Source organism: Enoplosus armatus, chromosome 22 (genome assembly GCF_043641665.1).
Source record: "Enoplosus armatus isolate fEnoArm2 chromosome 22, fEnoArm2.hap1, whole genome shotgun sequence".
Lineage (NCBI taxonomy): Eukaryota > Metazoa > Chordata > Actinopteri > Centrarchiformes > Enoplosidae > Enoplosus > Enoplosus armatus.
The window spans coordinates 6,917,003-6,935,580 of NC_092201.1; the positions used below are offsets into that span (position 1 = coordinate 6,917,003).

Genomic DNA, 18,578 nt, shown 5'->3' on the forward strand with positions numbered 1-18,578 from the left:
GCCACATTCCATTGAAAAGGAAGAGGGGAAGAGAAATCATGAACAGACAAGTTTGCGTTAGATATCAAGGCTGTACAGTGTGGTAGCCCTTTTGAGAACACTCTAATGTTCCCAGTGTAATGCTGAAAGAAAGAGGAAATAGGCCATGAGTAATGCTGAACTTGAGAAAAGAGAGAATTGTAGATGAAAGCAATATGCGAAGAGCGTCTAAAAACTGCAGGAGACAAAAGTTAATTTGGAAAAACAGAGAAGGCAGGGACAGTGGTGGGGGGAAAGGTGAGAAGTGGCAATTGCACATTAGGATTGGAGTTATAGAAATACTGTAGCTCACCTTTGCTGTGCTCGTGGAAATCCAGGTGCTCCGCACCTTCAGACTCAGCCAGCATGTTGAGATCACTGAAAGACAGGAAAATAATGTGTCATGTAATTTGGAAAATTTAAACTTGAGTAGAGGAGAGAAAAAGGAAGTATAAGTGAAAGGAAACCTGAAGAACAATATACAGTTCATAAAGAAAAAAGGGAGATTAAGTTCTATTCTAAAGGTGGATCTTTAAATGTGTGATTTAGGGTGAAATTGAGCTCTTCGAAGTCATGACAATGCCTGGAAAAAAGAAAGAAGAGTAGAGGGGGATATTAAGGAGATCAAGAGGCAGGAAATGTAAAAAGAGCAATGATTGGATTAGGAAGATGACCGAGTATGAGGAGGAAAACAACAGAAGGATGAGTACGGCAAGCTAAGGATAGAATGCAGGAGAGAAAGATAGAAAGTGACTTATACTTATAAGTTATACTCACAGTCTGACACACACGTCTGCCTCATTACACGGCTGTCCGACGAGTCCTTGTACCTCTTCATAGGTTTTCCCCGTCAGAAGAACGCCATTCCACTCCAGGACTTGCATTCCTATACACAATTACACATTTGCACACAGCCATACACAAGCACACACAAGAAAACAATAAAAAATACAGTATACTTATATATATAATGAATGACTGTTGATTCAGTACAGTTCACCAAAATCAAACCCTTAAAGTGAGTAGCTCTTTAAATGATTAAAGGGATCAGTTCCTTCTAAAAATAAATGGATGATGACCTGAATGAGGGACCAGTTCAGGGTCCAACATCCATCGTTTGATTCAATTCACAGTGAGCAATCTTTTGAGAGAAAGCACGCTTTGATTCTTGTACTCAAACGACATGTGCACCAGACTGCAAGCCAAAACTGGAGAGATAAATGCTGGTGACAGCCCCAACAGCAGCTGTGTGACAAAGCTGCTCGTGGAGCACTCAAGCACAGAACTGGGTTAAAATGAATGTTGGGTTAGCTATAAAACTATAATATGCAGGATAATATTTCAAACATGATGCATTATGGCTTGGAAAGAATACAAAATCCAATCAGATGCAAATTCTAAAATCAAGACCAGCAATGACAAATGTCTGACCATGAACTGACCATTTATTCATATGAAGCAGTGAAAGCACAGCACAGCAAACCCACTGCATCCTCCAAAACAACCCTGCACGCTGGCAGGACTTACACAGATTGAAACAGCTCATCAGGAGGGTCTTCTGTTTGCGACGATACTCTCGAGCTGCATGTGTGAGTGACAGGGAAGCTGCTGTAGTTTCATCCTGATATTATTCATCAAAATGTTTTGCACTCTGTGGCTTGCGTGTGCGTCGCAGTTTGCACACATTCAAAGAAAGCATGTATTTGCACACACACTCTGTGTCTGTCCCTCTGTGACACTAAGCCTCTACGCCTGTTGAATCTGACAACATTTCTCCATATTCACACGATGGAGGGTGAGACACTGTGTTCCCACAGGCAGAACCAAAGTACTTTGCAGCCGTTCTGCTCTGTGTTGATGACAGGGTTATGGGTGTTAGCATGGTTGAGCTGTCCTCGACACTAACAACAACGCAGATGCATCTTGACTGAAACAAACTCCAGCAGCTTCAGACTATATCATAGATTTCTTATTTCATGATTAAAAAAAATACAAACAACAAATAACATGCTCTTGTTATTAAACAGCAGATAGAAGGACCGTTGACCTGGAGTGATTAATCCTCATAAAGTGACAGAAAGTTATTTTGCCTTTGTATTTTTGTGTGGCTCTAGGGATGGCAATGCCAAACAGGTGTGGATTGCTGTGAAATTCGTTGCAGACATTGAAGGTCCCTAGAAAACAAATTGTAATGACTTTAGTGATCCTTACGTTGTTCATCTAGTGCCATCGTCAGGTCAAATTTTGAATTAGCCCAAATACCTGCAAAACGAATGACATTCCCGTCTTTGCAGATGTACTTTGTGTTTATTGCTAAATAGCAAATGGCTAATGTTAGCATGCTTACATTCTTAATCAAGATGGTGAACATGGTGAACATTACACCTGCTAAACATCTGCATGTTAGCATTGTCAATGTGAGCATTTTAGCACGCTGATGTTAACATTTAGCTCGAAACACCATTGTGCCCAATTAGTGAGTCACAGAGTTGCTATTTCCCTACTTCGCAATAAAATATGCGTTAATTTTGTTATCAAGTTACATTGGGGATCTAGTAACTCCCACTATGTTGTAAAGAAAATCAGTCTTTCAATTCATGAAAAGATTTTTAAGCTACATGAAGCTGCAATTTTTCCCCTACTGTTCCCAATTGTATTTCATTTATTTGTATTTTTTCATTAAGCAGTTGTCACTGGAACCCCTTTGGAATGTCCTCATAAAGAAGTGGAGAGAGAACAACACAGAAGAGACAGAAATGTAAAAGGATTCAAAAAAGGAAACGGAAGGAGACGGACAAGAACAGAAAGTACGAAAAGAATTGCCCACGCAGACATCCACTGAGCACAGACAGATGGATTGCACACTACACAGGTCCAAACCGGCAGCATTTCTCTCTCCCTATCTCACCATCCATAGATCTCCACTGTGGCAGCTTCAAAAAGGCTCGGGCCACAGCTTCAAATTGTCCGACACCCTCAAAGTGGCTCAACACAGAGATTAAAGGGGACTATGAGTAGACAGAACTAGGAGGGTGAGAGGGTTAACTGTTCCCAGACTCCCCCACGTGAAATCAATACCACCTCATGAAATGTGTTCCTGTTAATACACCACACAGTAATTTATCCTGAGGTGGTGTCAGTGAGAGGTGTGCAAGGGTGTAATCAAAGGTCAGTATATCTGTAGGTTAGTGCACAATGGTGACGTGGTGAAACAGAAAAACTGTAGCTGTTGCAGTTTCAACCTACTGTATATGAAACATAAGTAGTGTAACTGCCTACAAATCTCCATTATATTTCATCTAAAGGTTGTTTTTTATGAATATATCCAATATTACACAACCAGAGGCTTCATATTTACCGGACAAACATGAGAGTGTATCAATCTTCTTATCTTACTCTAAGCAAATAGCATATTCCCCATAAAACGTAAAATCATCTTCTGAATATCCTTTTCAATTTATTTTCTTTCCTACAAATGAAGTTGAATACAACATTTATTTTTCGCTAAGGGAAGTTGGTGAAAGAGTTTACCTTCAAGAATCTTTCCTGTTTGCTCTGCAGCTCCACCAGGTAGGACTTTGGCAACATAGGCCCCAATGTCTCCATTACAGCCAGGGACCTCTTTCCCTCCCACCACACGGATACCCAGACCATTTCCTGTTTAGGACCAAAAACAAAGAGTGACACTATTAATTAGGCTGGAGTCTCAATGGCATTAAAGATCTACTTTTTTGTAATGTTCACATACACATGCAGACTCACCAATACTAACAAAGAAGGAGAAAGTATGGCCACAAACGAATGCAGTAACTATATATTTGATTAAAATTTAGTAAAGATTTTAATTTATAATAATAACAATTTTACAAGTATTATGGCATTGAAATTATTGACTAATTTCTGTGAGACAGCATGTAAAATTGTCTCACAGGGAGACGGACAAGCTAAAGCAGGAGAGATTTATCAAGTGAAAGCTTGCTGGGACGATATCTCCCCAGCCTAAAGCCTTAGCTTAAGCTACAACTACATTTACTTGCTGATTTTTCCCTACATGGACCAGCATCTTGGTAATTTAGTTAATTATTCCACATAACTAAATGAGGTAGTAGATCCACTCAATCCAACTCAGCTAAACTCCTGCTTAGCAGAGTAGCAGTATTGTCTTCTCGGCTTTGACTCTAGTGAAATTCTTGTGTCAGCCTTAGTCAGCATAAAAATGAAGGCATTACAACCTTTCAGTTACTGTTTGCTAGCCATCATGAAAATGTTAAACCATTTTTTCAATTTCACTGCTTCTGTAGTTACCACTCTGTGCCTTTGTATAAAAAAGAGCATACATGCCAAGTCCTCTACTGTCTTTTTAAAAATCACATGGATCTATTATCTGCCACTACACAGGTCACACATAAAAAGGCCTTCACCCACACAGAACCAGAACTTCCCTCATTTTACAGTATGAAACATTTCAACGTGGTTATAGAAGCGAGAACAAAAAGATTCAGGCAAAATGACTCAGTTAAACACCGGGTCCTCGTAAAAAAAATGCTTCCTTTGTGAGCTGTTTGTTAATTGCGCAAGATTATCCTGAGTGTGAGGGATACGCCATTTTGAGCATGGCAATGACTGATGAGTGTGGAGAAGAGCCAAATCAAAAGGAAAGCCAGGAAATGAAATGTCTGCCTGCTTTGAGCCTGGAGGAATGGTGTGATGGAACGTAATGGCAGGGGAAGTGACTTGCCAGTTTCTTGAAATCTGGCATGAATATCAAGTAAATAAAATGCATGAAGCACACGAGTCATGCTCTGTAAACCTAATGAGACTTTAGGCTCTACATTAATGTGTACATTTCACTGTCTTTGTCCTTTTTAAATCATTCTGAATCTATTTTATGATCATTCAAATTCAATAAAAGACGTCTATGCTGTAAACAGTGCATATTTGATGCAGTCAGTAAGCAATGGGGTCAATAAAATCTAATGCATGCATCACAGTCAATAACACATTAGCTTGTGATACATGCCTCTTTGAATGCATATCATTCCTACTCTTAGCATGCGGCTGTTGTTATTGAATGAAATGTAGTAAACTGTGCTACTTTACCTGAGACACTGCGGTCTTTGGGATCCCTCTGCAGTTTGACCCTGAGGTGAGGGAAGGGGTAATATGGGCCTTTTCCCTGTGGCCCATACACAATGGTGAGATGTCATGTATGAAAAAGGTATATGGGGAACAGTAAGTAAGTATGGATTCTTTGCAACATGGACATATATGCAGCATTTAAGTGCCTTGCGTTAACATGTGAGCTTACATACCACATATAGAGATCCAGATGATTGAGTGTGGGTGCATGCATTTCATTACATCTTGCTCTTGATATACAGTACATGTGAGAATTGTACTACAGTGTCTGTGTGCACATTGTGTTTGTGTGTCTTTTCCTGTTTCACCTGTCTCTTCTCTTGTCCGTTCTCTGACCGTCCGTCTCTGGGTTTGTCAAACCAGTCCGTCTCTTCTCGTCGAAGGTGGTAGGCTTCAGGGATAAAAACAAGCACTACTTCAGAGCCAATCTGAGAACCTGGACTTTTACATCGTACTATATCGGAGTATATCTTTAGTTCATATAAAGGTGATTACGTGCCATTAAGCAAAACTGCGATAAAAATATGAGGAAAACAAGGGCCAGAAAAAGTGTTGATTTGAGAGTTGACACCATCATGTGAAAAGGGAAAAAGGATGCCAAGCAACACAACATTTTCACAAGTATTGTAAAATAAGCAGAAAGAAATGCAGTTTGAGAGTGAATAGACAGTATTAGTACAGTATGTATAGTAGCATAATCGAAACCTATTGTGCAGTAATTGTCTATGAATGCAAATGTTGGGTTTATGTACATATTTCGCTTTATTCTCTCACTTGTTGAGAAAGTGAATGTGTTCCCTCTAAAACATGGAGTACAGTATGTATGTTCTAATCGTATGACATTTTTGCAATGTAAAATTATTTAAATTTAAAGTGGTATATATTTGTGTCTTAAACCTCCCCAACATTCTGTCATCATTTTATGGTGATGTGCATTTGACTTGTGGTGCAGGTTAATATGTTAGCTAATGGATGACTAGAGAACTGAACTAATACTCTACCATTGGCTGCATCGTCTCTGTTCAAAGCCATCAGGGAATCACTTAGGGCTGGAATCAAGGCAAATGGGTTTACATTGCAAAATGATGGGATCCATATGAATTTATTAACAAGTAGTTATGCTGCATTCAAGACAACTCAGAACTGGGATCTTTAAACGTTTAACTCAAAAGATAAATAATGGTACATCTATTAGAATCTGAACGAAAACTGTCACATTTTTAATTAAATACTCCATAAATTAATAATTGTGATAAAATGGTTTTAGTCATGACAGGATGCGTAGGCATAGACATTATATTGCTTATGAATTGAATTGATGGTTTATGACTTTTATCAACCAAATCATCCAAACGTTACATAAAAGGAGGAGATTGCAGTTAAGAGATTTACCCAAATTTTATGTTCTTGCTTTAAGAAATGATCTTTCCTGTTCAGCACATTTTACAAAAACTATGTCCTCTTAGTGTTGACATCTCAGAATACAGTATGCTTTCAGTAATAAAGTGTCGAGAAAAATAAATTGTGAAACGGAATGTTTGCTCAGCAAATGTTAATTCAAATAATCTGATTTTCAGTAATATTCTTGCATTATTGATGTTTTAAATCAGATTCTTTCCTGTTTTATAATCAAAAATAGAAAAAATAATGAGCCATACTAATAGTGTGTTCATTTTGATTAAAGTGAGGCAGCATTGCAAATGCAATATAAAGAAACTGTATAGAAAGGTTAATAGACATAAATGTAGTCCATGCAACATAGTCACTGATGTATCACAATACATACAAGCAAGTATTCATGACAAGACATGCAAGTTAAAGTTATATATTTATTACACACATTTAAGTGTTAATAATATCATGCATTTCAAAAAATACAATCAAGGTTCCTCTACTGTGACGACAGCATCCTATTTTTTTTCTAGGGATGTCATAATTCTGTAACATTTTGTTGTTTCCTATATTTGAACAATCAACCCACAAATATATTTATGCACTTAAATATGATTATCATATATATACACCCTTATCCACACTACACATCAACTATTGTATCCAAATCCAAAAATATAATATAAATTTATATACACTACTATACATACTAACCTTATACTATTGACTGTTATTTCAATATACTGTCATTTGGAGGAGTAACTGCAAAAGAACTGGTTCAACTGACTGAATTCTGTACCAATTATGTAAATTTTGCAAGTGGGGGAGGCACTTTTTCAGTGTATAATTTGTGAGGGAAAAAGTTTTCTAAATCTGACCTAAATTTTGAAGGATTATTCTGCTATTGTGGCTCAAGCCTTGTCAGATTCACAAACAGGATTTGAAAGACTATGAAAATCTTTTTGTTGAGAGTTGAAACAGCTACGCATGACAGCATGCTCTAAATAAAATGCAGACTGCCACAAGTGAGCAATTGCTATTTGAGGAGGGAAACCTCCTACACAATGTAGCTATAACGGAGAGTTAGACTGTAAGGTGTCATGCAGTGAACTAATATGGGAAATGTTACACAATATCTGGAATGCAGACAGAAACACAGTGCATGCATAAAGATACATTCAAGCACACCCTATAAGACATCGAGCAAAATGTACAAAGGTATGCATGCACTCCGGATATCAACTGATTTGCCAAAAGAACTGACAACAAAAAACAAAAAGAAGATACATTCACCAAAGTTGAGGTTAAACATGAAAACGTGAAAAATGCCAACAGACACATGCAGACTTTCAATAAATACACAACAGCTAAATATTATACACAAAAATACTAAATGCAAGCAAGACAAACCATAACCAGACACTCTCAAGGATGAAACAACAAGTAGGAAAAGAGTGACAATGTGACATGTCTGTTTTTTACCTTCACTATCTGACATGGTGCCCTGAAGGTCATCCAGCAGCACATAACCCCTACCCCTGGTTGGCTCTTCCCTGATATGTTGCTGCTGCTGGGAGTCCTGCAAGGACAGGCAGGAACCAAACTGGTCCCTTGAATCAGCTGAGATGGGTGGCAGAGGTCCTGCTGATGCACGGGCCATGCCCATAGGCTGCCCAACAGGGCTCAATGGACTCTCTTCCTCCGAGTTCTGGGCCACTATGGGTATTCGGCCACGCCCACTTTGGACAATGGGAAGGCTGGTGGGTTTGGTGCGACCAGAGGGGGTTTGATAGCTTGGTACATCTCCAGATGCTTCACCATCCCCTTTAAGTCTCAGTGAAGAGCTGGAAGGGTCTCTTTTGATAGACAAGTCCAGACCATAGCAAGACGTGGGCCTAGATGAGGGTCTTGAGCGACTACCACTAGGATAGGCAGAGTCCAAACCTAAGCTCTGGCCCAAATTTAGTGACCCAGCCAAGTTGGCACCCAAGGTGGACCCCAGGTATTTTTGCTGCTCTGCAATATTCTTACGAAGGCCGAAGGTAATCTCATCCTGCGAGAGCCGGCTGGATCTTGGGGACACACTGGTAGACCCAAGATAGCTGGTATAGTCTGTCTCCAAACCTCTGTTGTCTGTAATAGAGGGATACTTGGAGGAGATCTTAGGATCTAACAATGGAGCCTTATGTTTTTGGTACAACATGGATGCTGGGAGTTGTTTAGCTGCCTGCTTCTCTAGAGTAAGACGACTGATGCTGTACTTATCTGACTTGGGATAGTGTCTTTGGGAGTAACTAGAGATGCCAGAGCTTGGGGTATAGTAGTGTTGGGAGAGACCTGTCAGTTGTTCTAAGTTTTCTGTCCCACCCGTACTTCTCCTAAACTCTTGCTTGAGCTGCTGCTTCAAGAGTTTCAGTTCGTAGGGTTCCTCCATTGTATCCTCTTCATCAGGGGTCTTTCCAAATGTATGGAGTCTAGAGGTGGATCCCAAATAGTCAGTAGATCCCAGATCTGCAGCACTCCTGCGCAGCAGCTTTTCTGCCTTAGCCAGCTCCCTCTCCGCCAGACTATAAGATGAAGACAGACCTGTGGAGCCCTTAGCCAGTTCTGCAGCATCTTCCAACAACATGTAACTCCGAGGTGTATGGTGATCTACATCTGTATAATAGGACTCAGAGACAGCTGACATGGGGCTACGTGCTATACTTCCCACCTCCAAGGCTCTGAGGTCAAGGTGGTTGCCATATTTGTCATACTTGACTCCAAGATAAGCTGATGATGTGGGATCAGGCTGGCGGCTAATTATTTCATATTTAGTTGCATCCAGCTCTGAGAGGAGGGCTGCTTGTCTGGCAGCTTTCTGTTGCAACAGGAGCATCTGGTGGTAACTCTGCTGCTGGGAGCTAGTGAGCGAGGGGACAGAAGAGTAGATAGAATGAGATTGGTAAGACTGGGGAGTCTGGTAGAGAGACTGCTGGTATTGGCTTTGAGGGTATTGGTACTGGGAGTATTTTCCATACTCATGCTTGGTTTGAGGTGGGACAAAGTCTTCCAATTCTGACTGGGGAGCTGTCCTGGGACGTTCAAGACCATGATCTTCAATCTCCTCATCTTCACCACCTCCACGCCCACCTCTAGTCTCTCGGATGTTACTAACCTCACTGTCTGACATGTAGTCTCTGTCCTCTGCAACACTCTGTAAGTAGGCCCTTTCCCTCTTCTCTCTCTCCTTCAGTAGCACATCTTTTCTACGATTAATGCCCATCTCCAAGTACCTAAGCTTGGCATCAATCTCTTTCTCCTCCTCATCTAATTCTGCTTGTCTTTTGCGGAGCTTGGAAGACTCACGCTCCACCAGATCAAGCTCACGATCAATGTCTTGTAGGATCTTGGCACGTGCCATGTTGGAATTGCGGCACATCCTTCGGCGGGCAGAACCAGTGGTGTATGCTGTTTGGCCACTGGTTGTAGACTCATCCTCTGATGGTGGATTAGGGAGAGTCCTCTTCACCTTCTTTTGAGTGCCTGTTGGTGTGCCACCTGAGCCTTTCCCCTGTATGAAAAATGAACAAAAATTTGATTAGGACTGTAGGAATTCAGTTTTCTTAATCCCCCAAAATGAGTCAGGTGGTTATGTAGTCCTCAGAATTATAAAAATGACTTTTTCTGAACCATATTACTCAGATAAAATTAACTTGACATAATTGCTACATTTTGCATGATTTCAATTATGTTATCAAATTAAAAAAGGAAAAAAAAAATCATCCATTCTTGTCTCCCTATATTGTTACTATAAAGTCATGACTATAAATTAGGACGTACATTGGGGAAATTGAGTGTATGAAAGATTATTGGAAAACACAGTTTATTGATCACCTTTTGTGCGTCCCAGAAAGATATGTATTCCTGCCCATAAATGTTACCAACTGCTCACTAAATTGTACACTCTTAAGTGTATTTTCAAAAGAAGTAATTTATTCACATTGAGCCTCTATGGATATCTGACAGCTCAATATTTTCTTGCAAGCTCAGCTTATTTCCCATCCTTTTATGTATGTATGAGATTCTCAAGAGTGAATTGCCCGGGCAGAAAGCTGACTTCCATATCCCATGAGGGCCAGGAGCAACGTAGGATGTCTAAATGGGTATGAGTAACCCATTCAGTTGTTTCTTTTATTTCACTTTACAGCAGAATTTAAGCTTTCAGAACACCGTGGTAGGAACATTCGTGTCTGCATTAGGTAACCTTACTAATGTCTCTATAGTCAGAATGCAGGTTCGGCACATCCCTTGGGTTAAGATAACTCTCCTACTACACAAAGCAGGTCTTCTATTCAATCTATTAAATTCTTCTTTTTTAAATTCTTATCTGCATTCCACCCATCGACCTCACGGAAAAATAAAGAGAACATGCAAACTCTTGCTGTGGGGGAGGAATAATAACCACTGAGCTATCATGTCACTTGTGTTGATGAGTATGACATGACAAATGATGGTTTTGTTGCAAGACACTTGACTTTTAGTTTAGCACATTATTGACCAAAAGAACACAAATAACATCCTCATCTTTATACAGTTAAAATAAACTCATTTTTGTGTTTTTGTTAGCCAGAGCTTAAATTCTTGTTGCTATATTTATATCAATTAAAGTGATACTTATAGTACTCACAGTATAGCTATCACCATACTGGGTGCCAGATGTTGCCCTTTCTTCTCCTGTTGGACTCATGGGCTTAGGGTCAGACATGGATCTCTGCATGGCTTTTGGTCCCCTGGGACTTGCTGGAGAGGCTTTTGATGGATCCTCACTTCCTCTTAGCTTTTGTGGGCTTGTATCACCCAGTGATTTCTCATACGACACGAACTCAAGAGATTTGCTAGGAGATATACAGGGGGATATGGGGGAATAAAGCACTTTGGGAGATTTAGGAGGTGCTTGAAGCGTAGAGGAATCAACTTTGAGGTTAGGAGACTGGCCTATTTCTAAGGGGGTAGGTCGTTTCTTTGGTGAGGTCATTTCAGAATCAGACAGCTCCATCCTGGTGTCCATTCTAATATTCCCCTCTGTATCTGTTTGAATAGAAATCTCAGTGTGGGCTTGAAGAGACATCTCTGACTGCCCACCCCTATCACCCCTGGCAGTGCGTGGCCGGCTTTGTCGGCTTCTGGTCTGAGCTTCCCATTCCTCTTGATCCTCATCATCAGTCTGTACACAACTGTCAACACTCTTTTTAGCACTTCTCTTTTTTCTCCCTGCTGTGTAAGCTTTGCTGACTGTCTCATCCTCTTCATCTGTCTGGCACCCACTATCCGTGATCTTTCGGGCCAGCACTGTGCCATCAGGTCCTAAGACGATTGCCTCCTGCACGCCATGCCCTGGTATGTCCCCACCTGGGTACATCTGACGAAGCTTTTGCTCTTCCAGTTGCAGGCGCAATTGCTCTTGGAGTCTCTGAATCTGCTCTAGCTGCTGCTGTTGCTGGGCATAGGTTTCTTTCTGCATCATAAGGTGAGCCTGTCTCTCCTCTTCTTGTTGGGACAAGATATGCTGCTTCATGGCCTGCAGCTCCTCCAATTCCTTCTGTACCAGGAACTGTTCTTGCTCACGGAACCGCTGAATCTCCTGGCGCTCCCACTCTAATTCCTCAGCCAGGCGCTGTTGCTTGAGTTTCTCCATCTCTAGCCTCTCACGCTCTGCCTGATACTGACCATCCCCAGGAACCATGGGTGAAGACAGAGCCTCAAGTGAAGCAGCTATGGCCTCCAGGGATGCATCAGTGTATGTGTCAAGGGATAAAGAGGTTGTTGCTGTGGTGACAGCATGGGCAGTAGTAGTACCTCCTCTAGAGATCTCCAGATTGAGTGGGGCATCTCCTTGCTCTTCTGTTTCAGTAGTGGAGATGGTGGACAGGAAACTGTGGGACCGTGTAAGTGGCAAGTTCTGGAGGTTGGACAGGGAAGGCATGGTGTCGCTGGTATGCATACCTGACAGGGTGTTGTATGTTGTACTAAATATGGACCCAGGCTGGGTAGTAATTGCATACGTAGATGGTATTGGTGCTGCAACAGAGGAATAGACCACCCCATTTGATGACCTCAAGACACTGCTTGTACCAAAGAGTGTACCAACAGCACTTGTGACTCTGGCTTGGGAATAGGGTGGAATTGTCATTCCTGCATAAGTCCCTTTCTTGGAGTAGTCAACAGCTTCACCTGTCAAAAGTCAAAAATATCAGTTGAGTCCAAATAATGCAGACTTATTTAATGTTGAAGCAAGTCATGCTATATCCAAATTATGAAAAAGGTGGAAAAGGGAAAAAACCTCCAATGTCGAGCAGTGCAACAAGCATAAACAAGACGTACAGAAACAGCATGCAGGCACATGCAAAAATATTACGATGAAAGAACAAAAAACAAAAAAATGAATTGTCCATGCAAAACAAAAAGAAAAGGAAAACAAAACCAAAAAATGTCATGTTAGCCATGAATGAGTGGAGGCAGTTCAAAGTGACATTTAAGTGACAGGTCTGCAATGTCACTGCACTGACCTGCATCAGAAATCTTCGCAGAGGTAAGATCTACTGCACCTTCTGTGGTGCCACTGAAATTATAGCTGTTCTTACTTTTGTAAAAGAACAGGCCAGCTTCTGCTAGGTTAGTATCTGACATCGATGGTTTAATTCCACCAAAGCCTCTCATGCCATAAGGTGATCGGTCATACTGGTAATGGTCATCACGATATCCAAAACGGTCTTCTGGCAGGGGTGTGGTAGGTTGCTGAGTAGTGCAGCTTCTTGCAAATGGTAGATTGTACACAACATCACAGCATACAGCTCTTTTTCCTGCAGTCAGATCTACTGGTTTACCATCATCATCTGTGATTACAGCCGTGGCCACTTCTGCAGACGCAGCATCCACTGATACCACAGTGTTGAATGGTTTCGTTGTACTAAGGTCAACAGCCCCTGCCACTGTGGTTGTACCCGTAGTTAAGCCATTGGCAACACAACTTCCAATAGAAGTAGGTGCAATAGTGACAGGGGTGGTCTGGAAAGTTCCTCCACCTGTGCTTGATCCAAGTGAGAGGTTAATAGGGATCTCTGTACCAGCATGAGTGGAGGGCTGAGAATCAATTGGCCGATATATAATTTGAGAAACAGGCTCAAATGCTTTGTTTTTTGTTAGCTGAAGGGGCACTGAAGATGCTTGAGAGGTGTCTACATTGTCATGTTGCTGGATTGTGGCAGCACAGGTCACAATAGTGATGCTATCAGTTACTATAGAAACAGTGGATGATTCAGCACTGAGGTTGACCACAGGTGACTGCACTGCACTGTTCTGACGACTGACATCAGTTGCAAAGGACTGACGTCTTGAGTCTGGGCCAGCAGACAGATCCACACCATTCATGTCTGATTCTGGGTCCATCTTCATCGTCCTAAGATCTACCACCTCAGAAGGTTGGAAACCCTGTCCATTCTGTGATGGCAGTTGGGGCTTAGGTTTCTCCAACGAGATTGGGACACCATTTGCCCTTGGAGCTGGCACTGGTGGTGGTGTCCTTTCATGCACAACAGAGACCGTGGTCCTTTGGACTTCTGTAGTGACCACTTGAGAGATGAGGTTAGGCATAACCACAGGTGGCTGTGCTGAGGCAGATATAGCCTCAATTATGTGACAAGAACTAGACACATGTTTTTCTGGGCCACAAATCTCTTGACTTTCAATGGATTCTGTGACCCGTGTGTATGCCAGAGGCACCCTGGTTGTTTGAGGAGGGGTTGGTTGTGGATGCTGCTGTGGATATGATTGAGGTTGAGGCTGTGATTGGTGATAACTTTGGGGCTGAGCTTGGCATGAAGGAGATGCTCCGCCAGGGCTAGAGGGAGCTTGTGTTAAGACACTGTCTACTGGAGAGCTGGGCTGAGATGGCAGTGTGATGACCACATACGTGTCACGAAGATTGCGTGCATATCTTGGAGAAGAAGGAGATTTTGGTGAGGGTTGAAACGGCTTGCTCTCAGAAGAAGGGCTCAGATTCAGGGCTATGTCAGTAGGATCCGTGCTAAGCACAGTGGGTCTTGGTGGATGTGGGGCATGGGCGGGTGAAGAAGGCTGCGAGCCAGGCTTTGGTGCAATTGGTGGTTTGACACCATGTCCTGGTCTGTGGCTATCCCCAATCCCAGCAGGAATGGATGGCTTTGGGGGAACAGGAGGTGGAACATGAGGTTTATACATTGGTGTAACTGCTTGTCTTGTCGATGGTCCTTGGGCTGCAGTCATAGCCACTGTCTCTGGCCTGATTGGAGTTGCTGGAGCCTGAGGTGGAAGTGGAACTGGAGCCTTCCTGGGAAAAACAGTAGGTTTTGGTGGGGTGGGAGGAGGCAGTGGTGGTGCAACAGGTACTTCTGCTTTTTCCTGAGAATTAGCCCTACGCAGGACGCTTGGCTTGGGGGGGACAGGTGGGGCAGTTGACACTACGCTGGGAATACTGGGTGTGTACTGGGGGACTGTGGGCAAGGGTGATACACTGGCAATCACATGGGCTGATGTTCTTGGCAATGCACTAGATAAGTCCACAACATCAGCCTGGGATGCTGCGATTGTGGGGTGAGGTTGCTGATCTGATGTGGATGATGGAGGAGAAAACACTGTCACAGGGTCAGTTTCGGTAGCCGATGTCGTGTCTGATACTGCAGTTATTAGCTCTTCTTCCTTTTTAATCATACTCTCGTCATCAGAAGACAACTCTCCTGAAGAGCACTGTGTTACCTTTAAGTCTGGGATGGGGTGGAGTGCCCTTCTAGATGCAGTGGCTTCCACTTCTGGCCCCTGCTGCGTTGGACTTGTTCCAGGAGTCAGCACTCTTTTCATTAGCTCTTCATAGGCAGTTTCAGCATCCAACAATGGCTTCCCGTCTTTGCCTAATGTTATTATACTGCTTGTGGAGAAGCTGTTGTCAGCAGGTTGCAACACAATTTCTGGGTTAGTGCTTTCATTTGGTGGCTGCATATTTTGATATTCCTGCTCCAGCTGCATGAATTCTTTCCTCTTCTTTATCATGTCTTCATAAACTTCATCTGGTGATCTCAGCTTTTTGGGCTGAGCAGGAACAACAATCTTCTGTGGCTCCCCAAGATCAGCTGTTGAATTGTCAATAAGAGATGCATAGGCATAGTCTTCAATGAGCATGCCTCCATAAAGGGACTCTTTTCCCAGTTGAATCTCACCTTTGTCAACTGTTGGAGATGTAGCCCTCAGCATTATTTCGTCATAAGCCTCATCAGCAGATTTGAGAGTTTTTTTCTGTTGTATATCAGTATTTTGATCATCTGTTGGGGAGTGAAGAGATACTGATATAGGCAGTTGATACGTTTTCTGAACTGCTGCGATCTTTGCAGCATGGATTTCAAACCCTTCAGGATCTGATTCAATACTGGGGGAGAAATCAGAGCAGGATGATCGTCTGATCTCTTCCATTTCAGCCTCTTGCCTCAGTTCCTCGGTTGGTGAGGCATCTTCAATGGGGGACAGGTTGCTTGGTGGTGTCTTTGGACGCTCTCGCCTCCTCTGGGCTCGAATCTCTTCTTTGTCTTTCTTGGATTTTTTCCCTGAGCCCCTTTGTTTTTCTTGCTCTCTGAGCAGCTCCTCTTCTTCCCGTAACTCTTCTTCCTCAGAAGAGTCTTCAATAGTTGGCAACGTTTGGCCAGGTTGTCTGTGTTTGGCTTTCCTATGTTGTTTACCCTCACCAGAACGGATATGGCTGGGACTACTGCTGTCACTGTCTTCATCCAGTGATGAGAGGGATGTTGGTGATGTCCCAGGAGTGAAGCTCGATGCATGTAGACTGGATGACCCCTCACCTCTAGATCGATCATCTGGAGAGTCCGTAAGGCTTTCCATTTCGGGCTCTCCATCATCAGTAGGTATACGCATTGGGCTGCTGGTTGCATTCAGCTCCATAGTTCGGAATTTGCGAACTGCAGTACCAGTCTGACACTCCTCTTCTTCTGGTCCATCCTCTTTGTCGATATCAGGTTTATCCAATGAGCTACGGAGTTGCTTGTCTTCTTCATCATCTGGACTTATAGTGCTTTTCTTGGTAAGTCGTCTCGCTTTTCCTGATGTGCTCCTCTCTACAGCCTCTGTTTTCTTCTGTTCCATTTGTTTCTTCTCATCCTCTCTGATCTTTCGTCGGATTAGATTTTCATCATCAGATGGGGAAGCATCCTCATTCTCACTCATTTCCATGATCTGTTTTCGAATAAATTCCTCATCATCCCCTGACATTGGGCTTTCTTTTCCAAAGCTTTCACTGCTGTCATCCAGGGAATCTGCTCTGACATCCATGGGCACAAGGAGCTTTTTCTTTGTGGTACCTTTGGTATTCTTCTCAGAAAGTTCTCTGTCATCTTCTGAACTAGGTGAGTCAGGTGAGAGAGGAAGCACCTCTAATTTACGTCTGGTCTTTAGAGTGTCCGTTAGTTTCTCCTCATCCTTTGGTTGTGTGCTTGCCTGGGCCTCAAGAATAGGAAGGACTGTGCTTTCCAACTTTGCTAGGTCTGTTGGGCTGGTGGGGCTGCCCTCCCTGGCAGCCATGTCTTTCTCTCCAGGCTCTTTCAAAGTTTCCACTACTTTCACCTGTTGGAACGAAATAAGACACAATTAATATTGAAATATCTAAAGGTTTTTAGCTTGTTACATGTGCACCATGTGTAGGCACATATAAATATGCTCTCTGGTACTAAGTCAATTAGTAACACTGTACTCTTTCCAATACATATAATAAAAAAGTAATGATCATGTAACAACAAAAATCTTTTAGTTTATTTTAATCTTTAGTTCATCCATTTCCATATAACTGACCTAACCTAAATACATTTTTAAGTATAGCAGAAATAAAGAAAATGATGTACAAAGATAATCACATAATTTACCACTACTTGTGCTAAATACTACGGTCACCTCAGCGACTGCATCTTCATCACTGGGCTTTCCCAGAGGCTGAACTTTAGCCTCCTTTTTCTCCTCCTTTTTCTCTTCCTTTGGGTCTTTGTTCTGCTGACTAACTACAGAGACTGGGATTTCAGGTTCTGCTACAGGGATTGAAGCTGCTGATACAGACACACCTCCATTTTCAAAAGCTGTCTCTGATACTTCATCCTTCTTTGATATTGTGTTCTTTCCTACATCAAACTGTGCACTGCCATCTTTGTCACAGACCGTGCTTGTCTCTGAAACTGAAATAGGTTCCTGGATGTTGCCAGCAACAGGTTGTGACTCTTTTTTCTCTTTGATTGACACTTTGAGCTCTGCAACTTTCTCGAGCAGTTTCTCATCACTGCCTCTCAGAGCTAACATCTCTCTCTCTATTTCATGTTGATTTTCAGTAATACTGTTAGTCTTTTCTGAACCAGCTTCGGTCTCTTCCTGAATGAGTTTCTCCTCACAGGATTTATCTCTGACTTGTGCCTCACGAATGACACCTGAGGATAACACCATCTCTAGACTTTGCAGTGACTCCTTGACATTGACCTTTTCTTGCTCTTTAGAATCAGGAGTTGGGGAAACAGACGTAACAAGTGCTTTCTCAGATTTATCATCTGCTTTTAACATTGTATCTGTTGGTGTCTGCTTTTCTTCTTTCTGCGCTACACTCTCTGCTTCAACCACAGGCTTTTCTTTCTCCTCTGACTTCTCTGGCAATGATACTTTCTCAACAAGGCTTTCCTCACACCTCACACTCCCTGGTTCTATCTCTTTATGTATCTGTATCTCTTCTTTTGGGATTTCTTCAGCGACAGTTGGAGCTGGCTCTTTTGCTGTTTCTGATTCTTTCTTCTCTATTGCTTGACAAACATTCCCTGTTTCAGTAGAGGGGGGTGCTGGTCTTGATTCTGCTTTGTTAACCTGTTCCTGCTGAGGTTTCTGGTCATTTGCATTCTCAACTATTTTCTTTTCAGTTGCCTCTTCAAAAGCTTTCCCTTCGTCAGCTTTTACCTCAATAGCCATCTCTGCAGCTGCATTTT

General features: G+C 42.3%; 1 protein-coding gene across 1 annotated transcript in view; it reads right to left on the reverse strand.

Moving 5' to 3' along the window:
• The window catches only part of pcloa (piccolo presynaptic cytomatrix protein a), a 52,703-nt gene that overhangs the window by 13,164 nt on the left and 20,961 nt on the right, over window positions 1-18,578 (reverse strand). Inside the window, exons 7-15 of the mRNA XM_070928863.1 lie at window positions 13,098-17,190; window positions 11,219-12,762; window positions 8,032-10,102; window positions 6,159-6,206; window positions 5,466-5,548; window positions 5,119-5,194; window positions 3,550-3,675; window positions 796-904; window positions 332-396 (exon numbers count right to left, since the gene is read on the reverse strand). Coding sequence (XP_070784964.1) covers window positions 332-396; window positions 796-904; window positions 3,550-3,675; window positions 5,119-5,194; window positions 5,466-5,548; window positions 6,159-6,206; window positions 8,032-10,102; window positions 11,219-12,762; window positions 13,098-17,190 — 8,215 coding nt within the window. The remainder of the gene's footprint in view (window positions 1-331; window positions 397-795; window positions 905-3,549; window positions 3,676-5,118; window positions 5,195-5,465; window positions 5,549-6,158; window positions 6,207-8,031; window positions 10,103-11,218; window positions 12,763-13,097; window positions 17,191-18,578) is intronic.